We start from the raw sequence: 21703 nt of genomic DNA, 5'->3' as shown, positions 1-21703 counted from the left end.
GTGCTATCTCCATAACGAATGCTAGTTTTACCAGAACGAACGCTCCTGTCTCCTAATTCAGTCTGAGCATGCGTGGATTTTTGTCCGATGGTGTTCCACACAGACGATCGGATTATTTTATAGTTTTTTTTTATCCATAGGAAAAATTTTAAACATGTTGGGCCAGATTCACAAAGAAGCGCCTATTTTTAGGCGGGCGTAGCGTATTTCAGATAAACTACACCGCCGTAACTTAGAGCGGCAGGTCCCGTATTCAGAAACAACTTGCGCTCTAAGTTACGGAGGCGTAGTATAAATGCCCACCTAATTCAAACTAGGCTGGTAGGGGGCGTGTTGTATGTAAATGATTCGTGACCCCACGTAAATGACGCGCTTAACGAACGGCGCATTCGCGGGCATGCTCAGTATCACGTTGAGTTTTCAAAGTAAATTACGCCCGCTCAATGCTTAGTCGAAGTGAACGTAACCTACGCCCAGCCCCGTTCACGGACGACTTACGCAAACGTCGTACAATACGACGCTGTTCAAACGTTTCCGACGTCCATACCTAACATGACTTACCCCTGCTTTATGGGGGGTAACTTTACGCCGGTCAGACGCCTTACGTAAACGACGTATCTTGATATGCCGGGCGCACGTACGTTCGTGAATCGGCGTATCTAGCTCATTTGCATATTCAACGCGGAAATCAACAGAAGCGCCACCTAGCGGCCAGCGTAAATATGCACCCCAAGATAGGACGGCGTAGGAGACTTACCCCGCTCGTATCTTGGCCAAATCTATGCGTAACTGATTCTATGAATCAGGCTCATAGATACGACAGTGCTCATTCGGACATACGACGACGTATGTCCTTTGAGAATCTGGCCCGTTCTATTTTTTTACACCAATGGAAATAAAACCGATGGGGCCCACACACGATTGGTTTGTCCAATGAAAACAGTCCATCGGTCTGTTTTCATCAGACAAACCGATCGTGTGTACACGGCTTTAGTGTACTGTGTCCTCTGCACAGTGTGCACCTAAAACTACCTGAAGACAATTACTAGTGTTCTGATACTATTAATACCACAGGCAGGCAGCTGCAGCATTTACAGTTAGTGTACTGTGTCCTCTGCACAGTGTGCACCTAAAACTAACTAAAGACAATTGCTGGTGTTCTGATACTATTAATACCACAGGCAGGCAGCTGCGGTATTTACAGTTAGTGTACTGTGTCCTCTGCACAGTGTGCACCTAAAGATACCTGAAGACAATTGCTGGTGTTCTGATACTATTAATACCACAGGCAGGCAGCTGCAATATTTACAGTTAGAGTACTGTGTGCTCTGCACAGTGTGCAACTAAAACTAACTGAAGACAATGGTGTTTTCTTCCTTATAATACTACAGGCAGGCAGTTGATTCTGCTAGCTGCAGTATAATCAATATATATATATATATATATATATATATATATATATATATATATATATATATATATATATATATATACTGTATATATATATATACTGTATATATATATATATATACACTGTATATATATATATATATATATATATACACATCCCAGCATTGTGCAGCTACATCTCACTTCAGGCATTAGTATGTCTGGAAGGCAAACAAGGGGAGAGGCAGACATCTTCATCAGCACGTGGCCGTGGGACATGCTTGTCCTTTTTTTCGGCAGCTGGCCGTGTTGAGCCGCAACATGCCGAAGACTTGGTAGAGTGGATGACCAAGCCATCCTCATCTTCCTCATCCTCTCTCACCCTGGCAAAGCAGCTGCCAATGCGGCCTATTCCCTCTGCTCAATGGCATCAGTCCTTCCCTAGCCCCACCATGTCCTCCTGAGGAGTTAACCAAACTGTTTGACCACAGTGTTGGCTACATGCTGCAGGAGGATGCGCAGCGTTTTGAAGGCTCCGATGATGGTACCCAGCTAAAGGAAGGCAGTAACGTGAGCCCAGAGAGAGGACGTGCCCAAGAAGGACAGCAATATGGCAGTCATGTTCCCCCAGCTGCAGCATACTACCAGGTTTGCTCCAGTGATGAGGAGGGATGGGATGATGAGGTCTCTGACCTCATCATCCCGTGGGTGCCTGATAGGCACTGACCTCATCCCGTGGGTGCCTGATAGGAGAGAGGAGGAGGAGGCACATCTCCAACGAGGCAGGATGCCCTCCAGGGGCCAGCTTAAGGGCAGCACACCAACTGCATCACACCACAGAGCTCCGCATGTGCAGGGCACTGCTGTCTCTGCGCGTTATTCCAAAAGTTCTTTGGTGTGGGCCTTTTTTGAGACAAGTGCATCAGATCGCACCGCTGCTATTTGCAACATATGTCTCAAGCGTATCTCGCGTGGACAAAACATCACCCGCTTGGGCACCACATGCTTGACCAGACATATGTCGACCTGCCATGCAGTTCGTTGGCAAGCATACCTAAAAGACCCACACCAAAGAACAAAGCGGACCTCTCCTTGCCCCTCATCTCCAACCCCACTATACCTTTAATCCTCTCTAAAACCTGCACTAAAGAGGAATGAAGGTGTATAATTAGGTGTGTCACAGCCAAGTGCTTGTGGGCAATCTGCTATTAGTACACCGATGTCAGATTTTACCAGGCAAATTTCCCTGCCCCAGCTGTTGCACCGCCGAAAGAAGTTCACTCCCAGCCATCCACATGCCCAGCGGTTGAATGCTAGCTTGGCAAAATTTCTAGCACTTCAACTGCTGCCTTTTCAGTTGGTAGACTCTGCCCCCTTCCGTGAGTTTGTGGAATGTGCAGTTCCTCAGTTGCAGGTTCCCAAACACTTTTTCTCACGGTAGGCGATTCCAGCTCTCTACCAGCATGTGGGGGGCAATGTCTTGGCCTCGCTGGACAGGGCAGTGAGCGGTAATGTGCAGATTACCGCTGACTCATGGTCCAGCAGGCATGGACAGGGATGTTACCCATCTTTCACGACGCATCGGGTGACTCTGCTGGCAGCTGGGAAGGATGCAGGACAAGGTACAGTTGTGTTGGAGGTTGTTCAGCCCCAAAATGCTACTAATGGTGATTCTGACACACCTCTCTCCTCCACCCCCTCCTCTTCTTCTTCCTCCATGGCCTCTTCTTGTGCTTTGTCCTCGGGAACCAGCGGTGCTCCGTAGGCGTTCAAGGGGCTACGCAAGTACGCAGGCAAAAAGATGCCATGCAGTAATTGAGCTGGTGTGCTTGGGGGACAGGAGCCACACTGGGGCAGAGGTTCTGTCAGCTCTGCAGGGGCAGGGTCAGAGGTGGTTGATGCCACGCCAGCTTAAGCCAGGAATGGTGGTTTGAGACAATGGCACCAACCTCCTCTCCGCCCTCCGACAGGGACAACTGACCCATGTGCCCTGTTTAGCTCACGTCCTTAACTTGGTGGTGCAGCGGTTCTTGGGCAGGTACCCAGGTTTACAGGATGTCCTGAAGCAGGCCAGGAAACTCTGTGTGCATTTCCGCTGGTCATATAATACCAGTCCTCGGCTGGCTGACCTCCAAAAGGAATACAACCTGCCCAAGAACCGCCTAGTCTGTGACATGCCCACCAGGTGGAACTCTACGTTGGCCATGCTTCAGCAGCTGCACACGCAGCAGACGGCCATCAATTAGTATCTGTGCCAATACGGCACCAGGACAAGGTCAGGGGAGCTTGTTTTTTTTCCCCATGCCACTGGGCCATGATCAGGGATGCATGCACTGTCCTGTCACCATTTGAGGAGGCCACAAGGATGGTGAGCAGTGACAGTGCATGCATCAGTGACACTGTCCCTCTTATCCACCTGTTGGAGCACATGCTGCGTGGAATAACGGACAGGGCACTTGAGGCAGAACAGAGGGAGGAAGAGAAGGACTTCCTTACCTCTCAAGGCCCCCTTTATCCAGACAGTGTTCCTGCTGGCCCGCTTATCACACAGGAAGAGGGCGAGGAGGAGGATTGTGTCAGCATGGAGGTGGAGCCTAGCACTCAGCATCAGCAGCAGTCTTCAAGGGATCAATTACAGTCCCAAGAAACCCATGGACTTGTACATAGCTGGGAGGAGGTGGCTGCAGATCATGTCGGCCTGAGTAACCCAGAGTACTCCGGACCAAATGCCTCAGCAAACCTACGCTGCATGGCCTCCCTGATCCTGCAAAGCCTGCAGAAGGATCCTCGTATTCGTGGTATCAAGGAGAGGGATCATTACTGGCTGGCAACCCTCCTTGATCCACGTTACAAGGGTAAGGTTGCAGACCTTATTTTGCTGTTGCAGAGGGAGCAGAGGATGAAACATCTTCGGGAGGCCTTGCAGAAAGGTCTGTGCAACGCATTCCCAGAGACTGGGAGGTTACAAAATCCTGGTCCTGGACAACTTGTTGCTGAGGCTTTGGTCAGTCAAAGAAGGAGGGGTGTAGAAGGTATGATCGGTTCCAGCAACCATCGCCAGCGTCTGTTTTACATGGTGCAGGAATACCTAGGGGCAAGATCAGACTTGGACACCGTTCCCATGGGAAATACTCTGGGTCTTGAGGATGGATCACTGGCCAGAGCTTGCACAGTATGCAATTGAGGTACTGGCCTGTCCTGCATCCAGCGTTCTTTCGGAACGCACATTCAGTGCTGCTGGAGACTTTGTAAACGATCACAGGGTGCACCTGTCCACCGACTCAATCGATCGACTGACCTTCATAAAAATGAATCAGTCTTGGATCACCACCAACTACCAAGCACCTGATGCTGATGTAACCGAATATTTTTTAAATGTCAGATCCCTTGAAGACTGCCTATGCCGATGCTGAGAGACTATCCTGTTATGCTGAGTGACTATCCTTTTCCTCCTCAATGATCATGCTGATAGCTTGTAAGAACATTTTTGGTTCTGGGCACCACCACCAGTGGCTAAGGCCCAATTTTTTTGCCCCTGTTTAACAGAGGCGTGTAATTAAAATTTTTGATGCAATACTTTGCAGTAGGGATCATTCCTGCGCTCCAATTAGAGTATCTGTGAGGGGTTGCTGTGTTGTGGCACCAGTGCCTAAGGCCCAATTTTTCTGCCCCTGTTCAACAGGGGTTTGTAATTACAATTTTTGATCTAATATTTCACAGCAGGGCCCATTCCTGTGCCCACCAAGAGTAACTGTGTGGGCTTAAAGTGTTGTGGCAACGCCACCACCATCACCACCAAAGGCCCAATTTTTCTGCCCTGTTCAACAGGTGCATGTAATTACAATTCTTGATCTAATAGTTACAGCAGGGCCCATTCCTGCGCCCACCAAGAGTAACTGTGAGGGCTTACAGTGTTGTGGCACCAGCACCTCCACCACCACCAAAGGCCCAATTTTTCGACTACTGTTCAACAATGGCATGTAATTACAATTCTTGATATAATAGTTCACAGCAGGGCGTTCCAGTGCCCACCAAGACTAACTGTGAGGGCTTACAGTGTTGTGGCAACACCAACACCTAGGGCCCAAATTTCTGCAGTGTATATACGGCAGGCCCCAACTTACAAACAACTCCTACTTGCAAACGGAAGGAGACAACAGAAAGTCAGAGGAAAAATACCCCTAGGAAGGGAAATTCTCTTCTGTAAGAGGTGTCTCCTGCCCACTGATGCTTTATCACTAAAAAAAAACAAATTTCCAAAAAAACATTAATCATTGGGACAGAAAGTGAGGTGCAATCTTCTGAACAGATACGCACAGACAGCAAAACAAATGTTACAGGGGTGATAATCCTTCTCTATTTTTTCCAAAAATAGATTTTTTGGCTGGAGCTACACTTTAAAAAAGTACCAGTTCAAAATATCAAAAAGATTCTACTTAACAACAAACCTACAGTCCATGTCTTGTTTGCACCGCCTGTATACTGCTGTTCAAAGTATATAGTGCCAAAGGGGCTGGTAATGACCTGGGGGGGGGGGTAAACCCATGCTATTTTTTTTAATGATTTTCATCCATATTGCAGGGACCAGACATTACATTAAAGCCGCAAGCAGTTTTAAATTACTTTTTCCTTATAGTAATGTCATTTTGTGCAGGGACAGTTCTAAACACGTTGTTAAAAGAGGGGTTCTGCGCAAAACCTCCACGCTGTCAAAAACATGATAAGTGATAAATGTGAATTCAGTAGGTTATAAATATAATGTACAAAGTATAGATATAATATATTATAGATATATTAAACAGTGAAAGCAATGATAAGTGTCCCAAATGTGTATATAAAGTGCCGCAAAATGGGGGTGAGGATGCAGCTGAATATCCACTAGGCTTGCTGTAGATGAATTACTGACAAAGGGAACGTCATATCCATAACAGGGATCTCAAAACTCTCACCTCAATAGCACAGATAAAAGGCATCCAGGATATCCTTAATGTCAGCCTGCTTCTTACAGCCACAGCGTCTTCCCACCTGTCACACTCCTGGGGCTTCTCCTTGATCTATCCCTAATGTGTACTCCAAGTGGAGGGGGGAGAAAGAACAAAAGAGCCTCCAATGGTGTAGTATGCAAAAGCAATTCTAAACACGTGCCACTTCACAGGCATACTCATAGGCATGCACAGCCTATTGGATTAGGGTGTGCACCCCAAAACTCAAACACACACACTTGTGGGTGTGTGGGTGTGTGGGTGTATATATATATATATATATATATATATATATATATATATATATACATACACACACACAGACACTATTTTAAATAAATGTAAACAAACATTTTGAAATGTGTTAAAACAATTTTTAATCTTTCAATACATTTTACATCTTATGGCAGATCCGGTCATAAGGAGAAAGTGGGGATTAGAGAGGGGAGATGGGATCAATTGGCAGTGGTGGTGGGGGGAGGGGAATGAGTTCAGTGGCAGTTCTGGAGGGATGGGGATCAGTGGCAGTGCTGGAGGGGAGTGATCAGTGGCAGTGCTGGGGGGTTGATGGGCTCAGTGGCAGTGCTGGGGGATGATCAGTGGCAGTTCTGGGGGTTGATGGGCTCAGTGGGAGTGCTGGGGTGTGATCAGTGGCAGTGCTGGGGGGGTGATCAGTGGCAGTGCTGGGGGGTGATCAGTGGCAGTGCTGGTGGTTGATGGGTTTAGAGGCAGTGCTGGGGGTTAATGGGCTCAGAGGCAGTGCTGAGGGGTGATCAGTGGCAGTGCTGGGAGTTAATGGGCTCAGAGGCAGTGCTGAGGGGTGGTCAGTGGCAGTGCTGGGTGTTGATAGGCTTAGTGGCAGTGCTGAGGGGGGGTAATCAGTGGCAGTGCTGGGGGTTGATGGGCTCAGTGGCAGTGCTGAGGGGGGATCAGTGACAGTGCTGAGTGGTTGATGGGCTCAGTGGCAGTGCTGAGGGGGGGTGATCAGTGGCAGTGCTGGGGGTTAATGGGCTTAGAGGCAGTGCTGAGGGGTGATCAGTGGCAGTGCTGAGTGGTTGATGGGCTCAGTGGCAGTGCCGAGGGGGGGTGATCAGTGGCAGTGCTGGGGGGTGGTCAGTGGCAGTGCTGGGGGTATGGGCTCAGAGGCAGTGCTGAGGGGTGATCAGTGGCAGTGCTGGGGGTTGATGGGCTCAGTGGCAGTGCTGGGGGGTGATCAGTGGCAGTGCTTGGGCTATGGGCTCAGAGGCAGTGCTGAGGAGTGATTAGTGGCAGTGTTGGGCGTTGATGGGCTCAGTGGCAGTGCTGAGGGGGGTGATCAGTGGCAGTGCTGGGGGTTAATGGGATCAGTGGCAGTTGTTGTGGGGGGGTAACGGGGTCAGTGGCCGCACTGAGGGGAATATCAGTGGCAGTGCTGGGGGTTGATAGGCTCAGTGGCAGTGCTGAGGAGCGGGTGACCAGTTGCAGTGCTGGAGGATATAGGCTCAGAGGCAGTGCTGAGGGGTGATCAGTGGGCTTTTTTGGGGGGTAGCAGCACTAAGGGGAATGGGATGAGCAGGGGTGGTGGGGGATCAGTGGCAGTGCTGGGGGGGTGATTAGTGACAGTGCTGGGGGGGTGTTCAGTGGCAGTGCTGGGAGAGGATGGGATCAGTAGCTGTGGTAGGGGTTGTGGTGGGGGAGGAGGGGTAAGGGGATTAGTTGCAGTACTGGGGGGGGGTGGGATGAGTGGCAGTGGTGGCGTGGGTGGGATCAGTTGGAGTGCTGGGAGGATGGGATCAGTGGCAATGCTGGGGGGGATAAAATGGGTGGCATTGTTGATGGGGAAGGGATCAGTGGTGGGGGATTGGGATCAGTAGTGGGGGATTGGGATCAGTGGCAGTTGCGGGGGGGGGTTATCAGTGGCAGTGCTGGGGGGGGGTGACCAGTGGCAGTGCTGGGGGGTAATCAGTGGCAGTGCTGGGGGGGTGATCAGTGGCAGTGCTGGGGGGGTGATCAGTGGCAGTGCTGGGGGGGTGATCAGTGGCAGTGCTGTGGGGGTGATCAGTGGCAGTGCTGGGGGGGTGATCAGTGGCAGTGCTGGGGGTTGATGGGATGCCGCTGGCTGCATGCAGAGAGAAACCAGTTGTCAAAAGTCGGAGGGGATGTGGGGTGAGCGGGACCGAACAGTTAAAAAAACAGTCAATGGGATGGGTCTGGGCGGGCCGGTACATTCCTCTGGCTCCGCCCCCTCTCTGAAGCATCTCAATCATTGGCTGGTGTTGAGGGAGCTTGGTCCCGCCCACCCCCGACATCGCGGCTGAGTTGTAAGTCACAGATCAGCCGCGATGTCGGGGGTGGGCGGGACCAAGCTCCCTCAACACCAGCCAATGATTGAGATGCTTCAGAGAGGGGGCGGAGCCAGAGGAATGTAGCGGCCCACCCAGACCCCCATCCCATTGATTGTTTTTTTTAACTGTTCGGTCCCGCCCACCCTGACATCACCATGACAGCTCGTCTCTCTTCCTGCATGCAGTGACATTGGCGGACAGTTTCATGCACTTAACAGCTCTGGCAAAAATTACGATTTGCTGCCTGTGAAACTGTTTCACAGGCAGAAAAGGTTACACACTCTCTTGGATGCAGAATTTCGGGGCAGATGTCTGGAGACAGCATGGGGTGATTAGGGTGTTCCCAGGCACATCCGGCACACCCTGTGCGCACGCCTATGGGCATACTATAGACACTCAGCAGGTACGATGTTTAAAGGAATTAAAAAAATATATATATTTTCACTTTAAGCATCATTAAAATCATTTCTCCCGAAAAAACTTCTGTTTTTAAAACTTTTTTTTCCATTGATACATGTTCCCTGGGGCAAGGCCGGGGTCCCCAACCCTATTTAGCAACAATAACTTGCATATTAGCCTTTAAAATTAGCACTTTTGTTTTTGAACGTTCGAGTCCCATAGACTTCAATGGGGGTTCTAAAGTTTGTGCGAACGATCGGTCCGTTCGAAGGTTCTGGCGCGAACCGAACAGGGGGGTGTTCGGCTCATCCCTAATAGACACCCAACAGGTAGGATATTTACTTTTTTTCACTTTAAGCATCATTAAAATCACTGCTCCCCTGAAAAAAATGCATTGATACATGTTCCCTGGGGCAGGACCCGGGTCCCCAAACCCTTTTTAGGACAATAACTTGCACATTGGCCTTTAAATTTGAGCACTTTTGATTTCAAACGTTCAAGCCCCATAGACTTTAACAGGGTTTTAAAGTTTGCGCGAACTTTCAGTCCGAACCGAACCGGGGGGGGGGGGGGGGGGGGGTAACCTGACTGTTAACAATGTAGCTGAGTTACAGGATTAAATTAAACCCACCACCTGGTTACTTCTATATGTATGGAGGTGTGTGTGTTGCCTCAAGATCTCTGGGTCTGCTGTGGACAGATCAGAAACATCTGTTCCCATTCATCCCATGCTGAGTGTGAGCCTGGAAGATCTCAGCACTGAGCGTTCCTTGATTCAAAGCTGTCAAAATCCTGCCACAAATGCCCAGTGTACAAACAGATTCGGGATCTATGTTCCAGGTCTGCCTGGACTAGTGGCAGGAGAATTTTAATAGACCGGTGTTGCCAACCTACCAGATTGAAATTTACTGACACAACACCCAAAATTTACTGGCATATCCAAAAGTTAGAAAATTACAGTTTTAAGTGCAAATTAGAGTATTTAGGCTACAAACAAATACAATATGCAATTAGCAATATGATTTAAGGTAGATAATAAGGCAAAAAACATATTTCTTATTTTATTTTCAATATAGTAAGTAGCTCAGGGACAGGAGAATGGAGGGCAAGAAATTATAATGGGCGGCACACACACACAAAATTGACTCTCCTAGTGACACTGACAGCAGTGTGCAGCAGCACAGATGATGATGAGACCTCGCTGACAGATCACATCCCAATGATAGTCTCTCTCCAAGCCAAGTGGTCCCATCAGTCCACTCCATTCTAAACAGCACTGATGGTCCCGGTCCCAGCCTGCATTGCTCCCATACCGCAGACCTGCACATGAGGCTCTGGCCGCTACAGCTTGGCTCAATTGCACCATGACATAACACAACATGCTCAGGCACCGCCTCCACCAGAGCTGCCTGATCACACTATAGTAGGCACTCGGATGGTCTCAGCCAGCTCCGGACCAAGTCAAGCATCACAGCTATATTTTTTACTGGCAAGCTTTTACATTTACTGCCATTTACTGGCAGGAGAAAATTGCCTGTTTTTTACTGACGATTGGCAACACTGTAATAGACACCTAATGTCTTTATAAAGAGTATCTGGTACTACTTTTTCACCACCCTTGTGATAGTAGTAAATCTAATTAAAATGTAAAAAATAAAGTAATATAAAAATGAAAGACCACCACACACAGACACACATCTTTGGCATTTCATACGTGCATACTTGCCTAGAAATATTGATTTTTTTAACACAATCTTACCTTTTTATTTATTTAAGTCATTCACATTAGCCCTGCTGTACATTATTGTTTTTGTAACCATACAGTACTGATGTATGTATTGAAACCTACAAATATTTGGTGTTCCTGTAAATTGGATATATGGGGGAAAATTATTTAGTGAAATGTTTTGTAATAATATTAATTATACAAATAATTCTATGCATCAAATTATCTAAAACTAGATTTGTTCATATATTTGTCAGTTTGTATTCCTATTCCGAAAACATAACAAAATCAAGTTTTTTTAAAAAACAAATTATCAAATATAGAGCCCATTTGTGTTAAAAAAAATTATGAAAAACATTTTGATACCAAATTGTCAAAAAGTCACAATGGTTTTAATTACCCAGAGACTGAAATGCATTAAGGATTAACCTGACTACAGAAAACATACACTTTCATATAAATTTATGTCTGTATTCAGTAATGGAAAAACACATTATAGTTGGATAAGGGTATATTATGGGTATTAGACAATAGTCATATATTAGGAAATTAAACACCCACCATAAAATCTTTCAGTCATCTGACAGGCACATAAATATGCATACTTGAATTCCATGGTAATGTGAACCAGCTCTTATCTCTATTGTTAAGCCCTCTATACACGGCCAGGAATCCCGTCAGGAAAAAAACTACGGTTTTTCTGCCGGAATTCCTGGCAAGCTTTCCTTGCAAAGCCATGCATACAGACGGCAATTCAAAAGAACCACCGTTCTTTTGAATAGCAAGAACGCGGTGACGTCATCTACTACGACGAGCCTGCGCTCGTCACATTCGATGCTGTCGCCACCATCTTGCTACACCCTACACTACCCTTGTATGCTACCGCGCATGCATCAAAGTCTTTTCGAGCATGCACAGATTTACCTGGGGACAGGTAAGCGTACACACTCACGGTTTACTCAGCAGGAAACACTCTGCCGAGAATCCAGACGAGAAAATGGAGAGCAGGTTCTCTATTTTTCTCGTCGGGATTCCCGGCAGTTTTTTTGCCGAGAAAGCCTACACACGCACGTTTTTTTCGGCAAAAAGCTCTCCCAGCAGATTTCTTGTACGAGGCTTAACTTTATCAATGGAAAACAAAAGATTGTTTGAATGAAAAATTATCCATACTAGTTAATATCCTTTACCTCAATAAGTCTGTCATCAAGGTTTTAACAGACCCAGTTAATGGCCTGCTAATATGTTTGGAATACCTATGACAAATAATCAGAAATTTTATTTAAATCTGACTCCCGTAAAACCTTGTGGGCATATTTAAAAAGGCTTAGATCTGACATTCAGCAAACCTTCACTGCAGTTACATTTTCCGGGTTCATGTGTTTAAACTACAGTTTTTCCCCAGCAGTGAATGTTTCATTAAATTTGGTGTCTGTAGGCTTCTTTGTTTTAGCAAAACTTCATACGGTGTAGGAAAATTCTTCAGATGGGTATGTAACATTTGCAGTGAAACATTTTAAATTCTCTACATTTTAGAACTTCCTGGATAACAGTTTCTCAGATACAAAGACCCAGAAGTGTATAATAACATAAAAAGAGAGTCTCTTATTCTGTTATTTTTGGTTCCACAGCACATCAGACTACTAAATGCAGCAAAAAATTAGGTCTTCATAGTAGTAACGTGAATGGAACAAGAGACATTTATTTGTGCTAGTTTAGGCAATCTAAATAAATACAGTAAATTAAATACAATATCTTTTTTTTAGGCATGAATCTGTGCTATGCTTCATTCTATCTGTAGAGCAAAAGTTAAATACACATGATTGTAGATTAGAAAACAATGGAATTTTTTTCAACAAGAGACAAGATTCAATGATTTCACGCATGCTGTCTTGTTTCTCATTAGAATATTTTTGATACTTTGATCTAGTCAATGAAAAGGCACAGTCCAATCCACATCCACATAATACTGCACAATAAGAATTGTCAGAGGCAATAACCAACAGAATGTGGCAGCTGCCCTCTAAAAAGCAACATATTGTTTCTTTGATTTTCTTTATTCATCTAAACTAAACAATGTCAGTGAAATAAAAATCCAGGAAAAATAAATTTACACTCGGTATCGCAGCCATTAGAAGCTAGTGCAGTCATAGATAATTCATAAAATGGCGTTTATTTATTTGAAAGTTAGTTTAAAAACATATTTCAAATAAAATCAGATTAGAAACCGGATTAAAGAGCCCCTAGGCTACATTTTACAGCTCTTAAAACAGTATGGTGTGATTCTGAAAGCATCAGAAATCTATTGTCTTTTTACATCTTTCTAATTAAGGATTTCAGCTAAAATCAACAGATTGCTGTATGTAATTTCAATGCTGTAACTAATTTGTAGTATATCTGTTTTACTTAGACACCAGGCCACCTTAGGTGTGCTTGCTATTTGCTTAACAGGGTTTAATGCATGCAAGTCCGTGTTCTCCTGTTTGCCCCATTTATAAATTCATTACAAGGAAGTTAGTCTCCCACTGTGAGCAAACGTTCCTCATTCAGCCATGCACAATAGAATAATTTCACATTCAGTCAAGAAAAATGATAAACAAATCAATCCTCTCCAGGTGTTTAAATCTTGTTGCTTGTTCTTCCTATACAAGATTCCCTGATTTTCCTTTAAAATAAGGAAAGCACACAGGATAACAGCTTCCAATTTCACATAAACTGTGTACTGTAGGATAATTGCTAACAGAGCATTGCTGGTCTTGCTTCACACCTTGTTAGCACTGCAATTAGCTTTCTTTACATTTACTGATTGCTGTTTTGCATATTTGACTTAATTCTATCTTGTTTTAAAGCTTATAGGCCACTGTCTTGTAGAATTGTTATAAATTGTGTCAGTAGGCCTACAGGCAATCATTTCAACACAAGTTTCTGGACAAAGCTGAACCTGAAGAGTTGGTACACGCTACAATGTTGGATTTGGTCTTTATATTTATTTTTGTGCATGGATGTACTTCACGGCCAACTGAAAACTTAGGGGACATTGCTATCACAGCAGAGGATCCAACCCAAATAAGATATGAAGCTCTCAGAAGACTGTTAAAAGTTTTTGGAATTGATGACCCCCCACATTCTATACATCATATTAAGCAACCCCCTCAGTATATGATTGATCTTTATAATACCATTGCTGATGCAGATGGTGTTACCAAGGATCCCAATCTTCTAGAGGGAAACACCGTTAGAAGTTTCTTTGACAAAGGTAAGACTTGTGTTTTTTGTATCTGCTGATTTATTTTCTTTACTTCTTTTTTTCAAAGCTATAATTTGATATCATTTTAAGTAAATGTAAATCATTGCTATGCTTTTGTTTAATGTCCTAATTTTAAAAACATATTTTATGAACAAACACAGGTGAATAACTCAGTTAAATTCATAAACTGTATTAATATGCACTGCAAAATAGAATGTAGTTATAAAATCAAAATCTCTAATCTCAGTTCACAGTGACCAGTTGTATTTCCTGTTCAACCTTTCGACCGTGACTAAAAATGAGAAAATTCTAACAGCCGAACTGCATCTCTTCAAACTGAAACCGAGGCCTACCGATTACTTTAATTTCAGAAGGCATCACTTCTGCCAGGTGAGGCTCAGCAGTAGCATAAAGTAAAAGTTGAACCATTTTTTTTTCCTATTTTTGATGCAGTTATTGGAACCTCTATCAGGCTTTTTTTTTGCTGTCAGTTTCTCTATTGGAATAATTTCTTTTTACTACCTGCTTGTTTTGAGAGCACTGCAATTGAGTTGATATTTCTCCATTAAGAACAGAGACAGCCACAAATGTTTGTTTCAGAATTTTTTGTTGATGTGTGTCCCCATTGAGATGACTTATGAGTAAACAGAAAATGGAAAAACACCTTCATAAAACACAGACTGCTGCTGTAAAGGTTATAATTCTCCCTTTCTATCCAAAACCAAAATAAAAGTTTTGGTTTGAAATTCACAAACTGTTTGAAATTATTACGCCACAATAATAACATCCAGACTTTAACTACTAACCCCTTAGTTTTTCCAAGCAAAAATAAGGCTAATATGACACAATCAGTTAGAAATTAAAACATTTATATTTTAATTTCTAACTAAACGTGTCACATATTACCCTTTCTTTTTGCTTGGAAAAAACTATGAGGTTGGCAGTCAAAGTCTGCATGTTATTATTGTGGCTTATTGATGTTTATATACCGACGACTCCCCCCAGTGGCTATAGTTATTTTTATATATATATATATATATATATATATATATATATATATATATATATATATATATATATATATATATATATATATGATTTTCCTATCTCTGTACGAACAGTGACCCTGTTTCAGGATTTCTTATTAATGAGGTGTTTAAAATTATTGTGTACTTACCTTTCCAGTGGGCAATGACTCAAATACTTTCTCTCTAAACACTGGGTTGTGTCAGACATCTGGTCTCCTACTGATTGCTGAAGTTCCTTTTGCCAGTTGCTGCATCACTTTAGGACACAGTGGCCCAGATTCAAGAAGCAATTGCGCCTGTGTAACCATAGGTTACACAGCGCAATTGCTTACTTGCCCCGGCGTTACGAATGCTCCTGATTCAGGAACATCGTAACGCCGACTGCAGCCTAAAATCTGCGTGGCATAAGGCTCTTATGCCACGCATATCTTAGGCTGCATTCTAGTGATGGCAGCTAGGTGGCGTTCCCGTTGTGCTCAGTGTATAGTATGCAAATTGCATACTAACACCGATTCACAACGTTGCGCGAGCCCTGCGTACGCAATTTACGTAGTTTGCGTACGTCGGGTTTTGCGTAAGGTTGCACATCCTAAAAGCAGGGGCAGCCAATGCTAAAGAATACCCGTCGTTCCCGCGTCGCGAAATTTGAAATCTACGTCGTTTGCGTAAGTGATTCGTGAATGGCGCTGGATGCCATTCACGTTCACTTTGAAGCAAATGACGTCCTTGCGATGTCATTTGCCGCAATGCACGTCGGGAAAGTTTCCCGACGGAGCATGCGCTCTACGCTTGGCGCGGGAGCGCGCCTAATTTAAATGATTCCCGCCCCCTACGGGATTATTTACATTAGGCGCCCTTACGCAGGGAAAGTTTACACAGCGCACATGCAATTTCCGGAGCTACTGCTCCGTGAATCGGGGTAGCGCAGGAAATTTTCGGGGGCGCAGGGCAAAAACGCTGCCCTGCGCCTCCTTAACTAAGGGGCAAATCTACCTGAATCCGGGCCAGTATTGATGTAGCCACAAGCAGGAGGCACCAAATAGCGAGCTGCTAATTAGATAGATGATTTGAATCACTGCTTATTATTATTTAAGGTACTTATATAGCTTATCAGGTAAGGTCTTGTAATTGTGTTAGGCCCCGTACACACGAGAGGATCTATCCGCTGGAATTGATCTGCGGATCAGTTCCAGCGGATAGATCCGCTGGTGTGTACAACCCAGCGGATCTTTTTCCGCGGATTTTTTTCGGGCCGACCGATTTCCAGCAGATAAACATTTCTTAGCATGCTAAGAAATCTATCCGCTGGAATCGGCTTCAGCGGATCGATCCGGTGGTCTGTACAGACTCACCGGATCGATCCGTCCGATTCCCTCCCTCGCATGCGTCGTAATGATTCGACGCATGCTTGGATATCCTTATATGACAGCGTCTCGCACGTCGCCACGTCATCATCGCGGCGACGGCGCGACACGTCATCTAGTGGGATTTTGGCGCGGATTTCGATCCGATGATGAATACACTCCATCGGATCAAAATCCGCGGAAATCCTCGAGAGGATTTATCCACGGATACGGTCCGGCGGACCGTATCCGCGGATCAATCCTCTCGTGTGTACCCGGCATTAGACTTAGACTAGCAACAAGATTGCTTTTATACTGGCCATAGATGAGTAGGTTTTTTTTCATTCAGGCAGCTGAATAAAAAACATTGTTTTACAGATTCTCCCATTCAAACAAACAAGGGGAATATGTATATCCTCCTCACTGGGACAATGGGCCAGATTCAAGAAGCAATTGCGCCCGTGTAACCATAGGTTACACGGCGCAATTGCTTACTTGCTCCGGCGTAGCGAATGCTCCTGATTCAGGAACATCGCTACGCCGACTGCAGCCTAAAATCTGCGCGGCATAAGGCTCTTATGCCACGCAGATTTTAGGCTGCATTCTAGCGAAAACCGCTAGGGGGCGCTCCCATAGTGATCTGTGTATAATATGCAAATTGCATACTAACACCGATTCACAAACTTGCGCGGGCCCTGCGTACGCAAATTATGTAATTTGCGTACGTCGGGTTTCGCGTAACGTTACACATCCTAATAGCAGGCGCAGCCAATGCTATAGGATGGCCATGTTCCCGCGTCGCGACGTGCAAATTTTACGTCGTTTGCGTAAGTGGATCGTGAATGGCGCTGGACGCCATTCACGTTCACTTTGAAGCAAATGACGTCCTTGCGACATCATTTGCCGCAATGCACGTCGGGAAAGTTTCCCGACGGAGCATGCGCTCTACGCTCGGCGCGGGAGCGCGCCTAATTTAAATGATTCCCATTTACATTAGGCGCCTTACGCCCGGCAAGTTAACACAGCGCCCCCGCAATTTATGGAGCTTCTGCTCCGTGAATCGCGGGCAGCGCAGAAAATTTGCACGGGCGCAGGGCAAAAACGCTGCCCTGTGCCTGCGTAAGAAAGGCGCAGATTCTTACTGAATCTGGGCCATTGTATTCTGACAGAGTGATGAGGCGCTGTCAGAATAAACTGATCAGCGGGTGCAGCTAATTGGCTGCAGATGCTGATTGACAAAAAATTTCCAAGGTGTTCATTTGACAGATCAAAATTCGGCCTTTTCCTGCTTAGAGTTCTTCGTTTGTTTACAAAGAGTTTAACCAGTGTACTTTTACTCCATAGATAAGTGTGCATCTTGTTTTGGATAAAAATAAAATGCACTTGCCTCAAGGAAGAAAACTGCTGTCATCAAAACTTGTTCCAATCTATTCTCCTGGATGGGAAGTTTTTTCCATTACGCAAGCTGTGAGTATTACATGTTTTATACAATAATGCATTAAATGAATGTGTTCATTTTCACATTATACAACTTTTAGCACCACAGGAGTTTTATTTCTGTTGTATTTTTTGTAACAATTACAGCCTTTTCCTTGCTGCTATAAGAGCCGGTTCACACAGGCTCGACTCGTCAGGCGACTTACCTGCCTGACAAGTCCCGCTCCGTTCTGTACTATGGAACCATTCTAATAGGTACGACTCAAGTCGCTCCGACTTAGAAAAAGGTTCCTGTACTACAGTACTTTGGGACGTCTTCAGGGCCCCTGTGTGAACCTGCTCTAAGGTCATTGTTTAAAATGCAGTTCTGTAAACAGGTCCAAACTAAGTTTTATATTAATAGTTACATAAAAATTGTGGCTATTCGCAGGTTCGCATTTGGAATGACGATAGCAACAATCAGGGTATTCTTGTAACAGTGAGAAATCTTGGAGGAGGACCAACTGATGTTAATAGTATCCACTTTGCTTCAGGAAAAGACCACCATGAAAGTAAACAGCCCATGCTTGTTCTTTTCACTGATGATGAAACAAGAGGAGCTGTGTCATTTAGCAACCAGCCAGGTAAAAATATTACAATGATTCTGTTGCCTTATTAGTTCATCTGCGTAAGCCTTACCTAAAAAACTTTAATAAGCCTTTTACTGTGTTTGTATTGTTGCTGTATTGTCTCCCTTTATATTGTAAAGCACTGCACAAACTGTTGGAGCTATACAAATCCTGTATAATAATACTTTTAATATACTTTATATAAGAATTTCTAGAAGTTTATATGTTAAGAATATGATAAATCACTTATTTTTTTTTACAGTGAAATTGAAATACAGTAAAAACATTTAAGCAGATCTTCATTTGAAACACCCCCCCCCCCCCCCCCCGCCAAAAAAATGTGTAATATATTGAAGCATATCAATACTTAAATGTGGTGGCTACATTTTTTGTTAGCTTTTTTTCCTTTTCTTTTCACATGGTGATCCAGCCAGTAACACAATTCCTTAGGGTGTCCGCAGCCTGGTTGGAGAAGCAACCTTTGGACATCAAAATTGTCAATCTGGGCAGAGGATAGTGTTAGATGCACTAGCAGATTTAGATGGACTTTATATAAGTGACTAAGAAATTAAAGCTGAAATCAGCTTAGACTTTTTAAAGTGGAACTAAACCCTCCTATCGTTTTCAGCCAAGTAAGTGGCCAACTTAGCCTCTGTTTGGTCTGCAGTGGCCATGGTGTTGCACAGCTGTGACACCAGCCATGAGATGCCTTGACATTTCTGAAAGCTAACATACACACACTGGCAATTGTGCCAATTTAACCACTTGCAGTCCCCTTAGGCTATATATATATATATATATATATATATATATATATATATATATATATATATATATATATATATATATATATATATATATATATATATACAGGATAAAGTGATTACACCAGGGTCATGGCAGCTGGTGATCAGCTTTTTGGTAAAAGTGATCAGATCGGTTATACTTTTCAGGGCTCGGTACCCCCACCATTGCTGCCTGCTGCTGTTACTGGGCTCTCCCTTCACACCAAGGGAGCCTGAGACTGCTGCAAGCAGTCAAGTCAGCTGTGCACAGTGGGCAAGGAGGAACATCCATTTCTCCCCCTGCTCTGTGATAAATGAATCTGGAAGTGATGAGGGTTTCCTCACTTCTAGTTTGGGTTCTTTGTTTATCTGGTTGGTACTAACCAGGGAAGCAGCCATCTATTGATAAAGAGTACCTGTCACTGACTAAGCTATCACAAAGAATGTTATTTATTCTTTGTGATGGCAATAAAGTTTAATAAAAAATCTGAAAATAAAATGTTTGAATAAAATAAATAACATTTAAAAAAAAATTAACGTGTAGGTAACCCAAGCATCTATAAACTGTGATTGCACCACACGTGTGAGATATCACCACAAACCTCAGTGAGAGTGAGAGCAAAAATTCTAGCACAAGAGCTCATGTTTAACTCTAAACTGGTAACCTGTAAAGGTTTTTAAATCATTGCCCATGGAGATTTTTAGGTAATGTAGTTTGTTGCCATTTCATGGGTGCAACATCATCTTCTATATTTTACCAGTTGGGTATTATATTGTGTTTGTGTGCACTCAAATCCATTTAATTATATTTTTTCCTTAAAATTTGCATTTGATAAATAGCTTCATAATTAGGTTTTACATAACTGAATAAAAGTTAATCATTGTCAAGCATCCCTGTCAGTGTTAAATGTTTTTTTTCAACCCTCTAACTGTTAGTTTGTCTGGACAGCCTGTTAAAGGAAGTTGAAAAATAACAGACTTATTAGCCAGATTACCAGATGAAAATAAAGAATAAAAAGCTTTAAAAAAGAAAACTGCAGCCACCACATTAAAGAATATATTAATTTTTTTATTTTGTGTTTATTGCCACTTTAATAGTGTAATTTGTGAAGTAATTTAAATTGGTATGCTTTTGTCAACAATATTCTTAATCCATCTTATATCTAGATAACAACCAATTGTCAATACCCAACGAACCTTATATCTCAGCTTCAAATAGAACCAGGATGGCTAGAGCTGTACAGGAAGATGGGCACATGCCCTGCCAGAGACATCCTCTCTATGTCGATTTTGAAGAGATTGGGTGGTCAGGATGGATCATCTCTCCAAGAGGATACAACGCTTATCATTGTAAGGGATTATGTCCATTCCCACTTGGAGAAAACATGCGACCCACCAACCATGCAACAGTGCAATCTATAATTAATGCACTAAAACTAACACAAGGTGTCAACAGTCCATGCTGTGTTCCTGACAAACTTTTCTCTATAAACTTGCTTTACTTTGATGATGACGAAAATGTTGTTTTAAAACAGTATGATGATATGGTGGCTGGTAGCTGTGGATGTCACTGAAGAGGGAATATATGAAAACAACAGTACATTGTAAGTAATAAATGAGCAAATAATTTTTCATACTGGGGCCCTTACAGAACTGGGCAGATTCACAGATATTTTAAAATCTTTTCTTATCAGCCTAGTGAACTAATGTGCTCATGCTAATAATTATATGTTTAAACTTTTAAATGGGCACAGTAGAAAGACTGTTACCCCTTGAATGCACACGCTATTTACCCCATGATATTAAGTGATTAATTTTACGTGTGTGTGTTGCATTTTCACCCTCTGACTTCCAGCTAGAGTAAACTGGTGAGATTTTGGTTTCTGGAGATTTTCTGCATTGTCAGTCAAAATAACATTATTTACGCAGTAGAACATTATCTTAATTTTGTGTAAAAACACTGCAGTAATAAACACTAAATCTCATTAACTTGCTTACTCTCTGTCGGTAGGTCAAATAATTAAATTAAAATACATGTAACTTACTATAAAACTATTTAAAAAAACACTGAGTTATCCAACTAATTTTAATGTATAATATTGATGTCATATTTTATGTTTTTGCATTTTTTTATAATTTAAGACTGGACTATAATGTATATTTTGTAAAGGTAATGAGTATAATGTATTCATTTATATTTTTTAATTGCTTATGTATAATATGTACATAGAAAACGTTTATTTAACAATAAAAAAAACATATATATATATATATATATATATATATATATATATATATATATATATTTAAGCAATATCTTGGTCTATTTCATTAATCCGTTGATTGTGCATTAAGTTTTATGATGCCCTGCAACTTTTGTATTTTTCTCCCCTCCTTATCTATCCACTCTTGTTTATACTAATATAGACCCTTCCCCT

At 43.3% G+C, this 21703-nt stretch overlaps 1 protein-coding gene across 1 annotated transcript; it reads left to right on the top strand.

Annotated features, from left to right (window-relative positions):
- The first annotated feature begins 13229 nt into the window (after positions 1-13229).
- LOC120924945 (bone morphogenetic protein 2-like) lies at positions 13230-21408 on the top strand. Its single transcript, XM_040335892.1, has 5 exons — positions 13230-14073; positions 14312-14454; positions 17780-17902; positions 18303-18495; positions 20433-21408. Exons 1-5 carry the CDS (start codon positions 13782-13784, stop codon positions 20837-20839), a joined length of 1158 nt encoding a protein of 385 aa, XP_040191826.1. The 5' UTR covers positions 13230-13781; the 3' UTR covers positions 20840-21408.
- Positions 21409-21703: the final 295 nt, after the last annotated feature.

Source organism: Rana temporaria, chromosome 1 (assembly GCF_905171775.1).
Source record: "Rana temporaria chromosome 1, aRanTem1.1, whole genome shotgun sequence".
Taxonomy (NCBI): Eukaryota; Metazoa; Chordata; class Amphibia; order Anura; family Ranidae; genus Rana; species Rana temporaria.
The sequence above is the reverse complement of the archived record's forward strand: the minus strand, read 5'-3'. Positions and strand labels throughout refer to the sequence as shown.

What these genes read in the sequence shown, in the direction of transcription:
- LOC120924945 (XM_040335892.1), top strand. Translation starts at nt 13,782, where the DNA reads ATGTTGGATTTGGTCTTTATATTTATTTTTGTGCATGGATGTACTTCA. An exon ending in TAGAAGTTTCTTTGACAAAG is followed by an intron (nt 14,074 to 14,311) that starts GTAAGACTTGTG and finishes CTCTAATCTCAG; the next exon opens with TTCACAGTGACCAGTTGTAT. An exon ending in TTTTTTCCATTACGCAAGCT is followed by an intron (nt 17,903 to 18,302) that starts GTGAGTATTACA and finishes GGCTATTCGCAG; the next exon opens with GTTCGCATTTGGAATGACGA.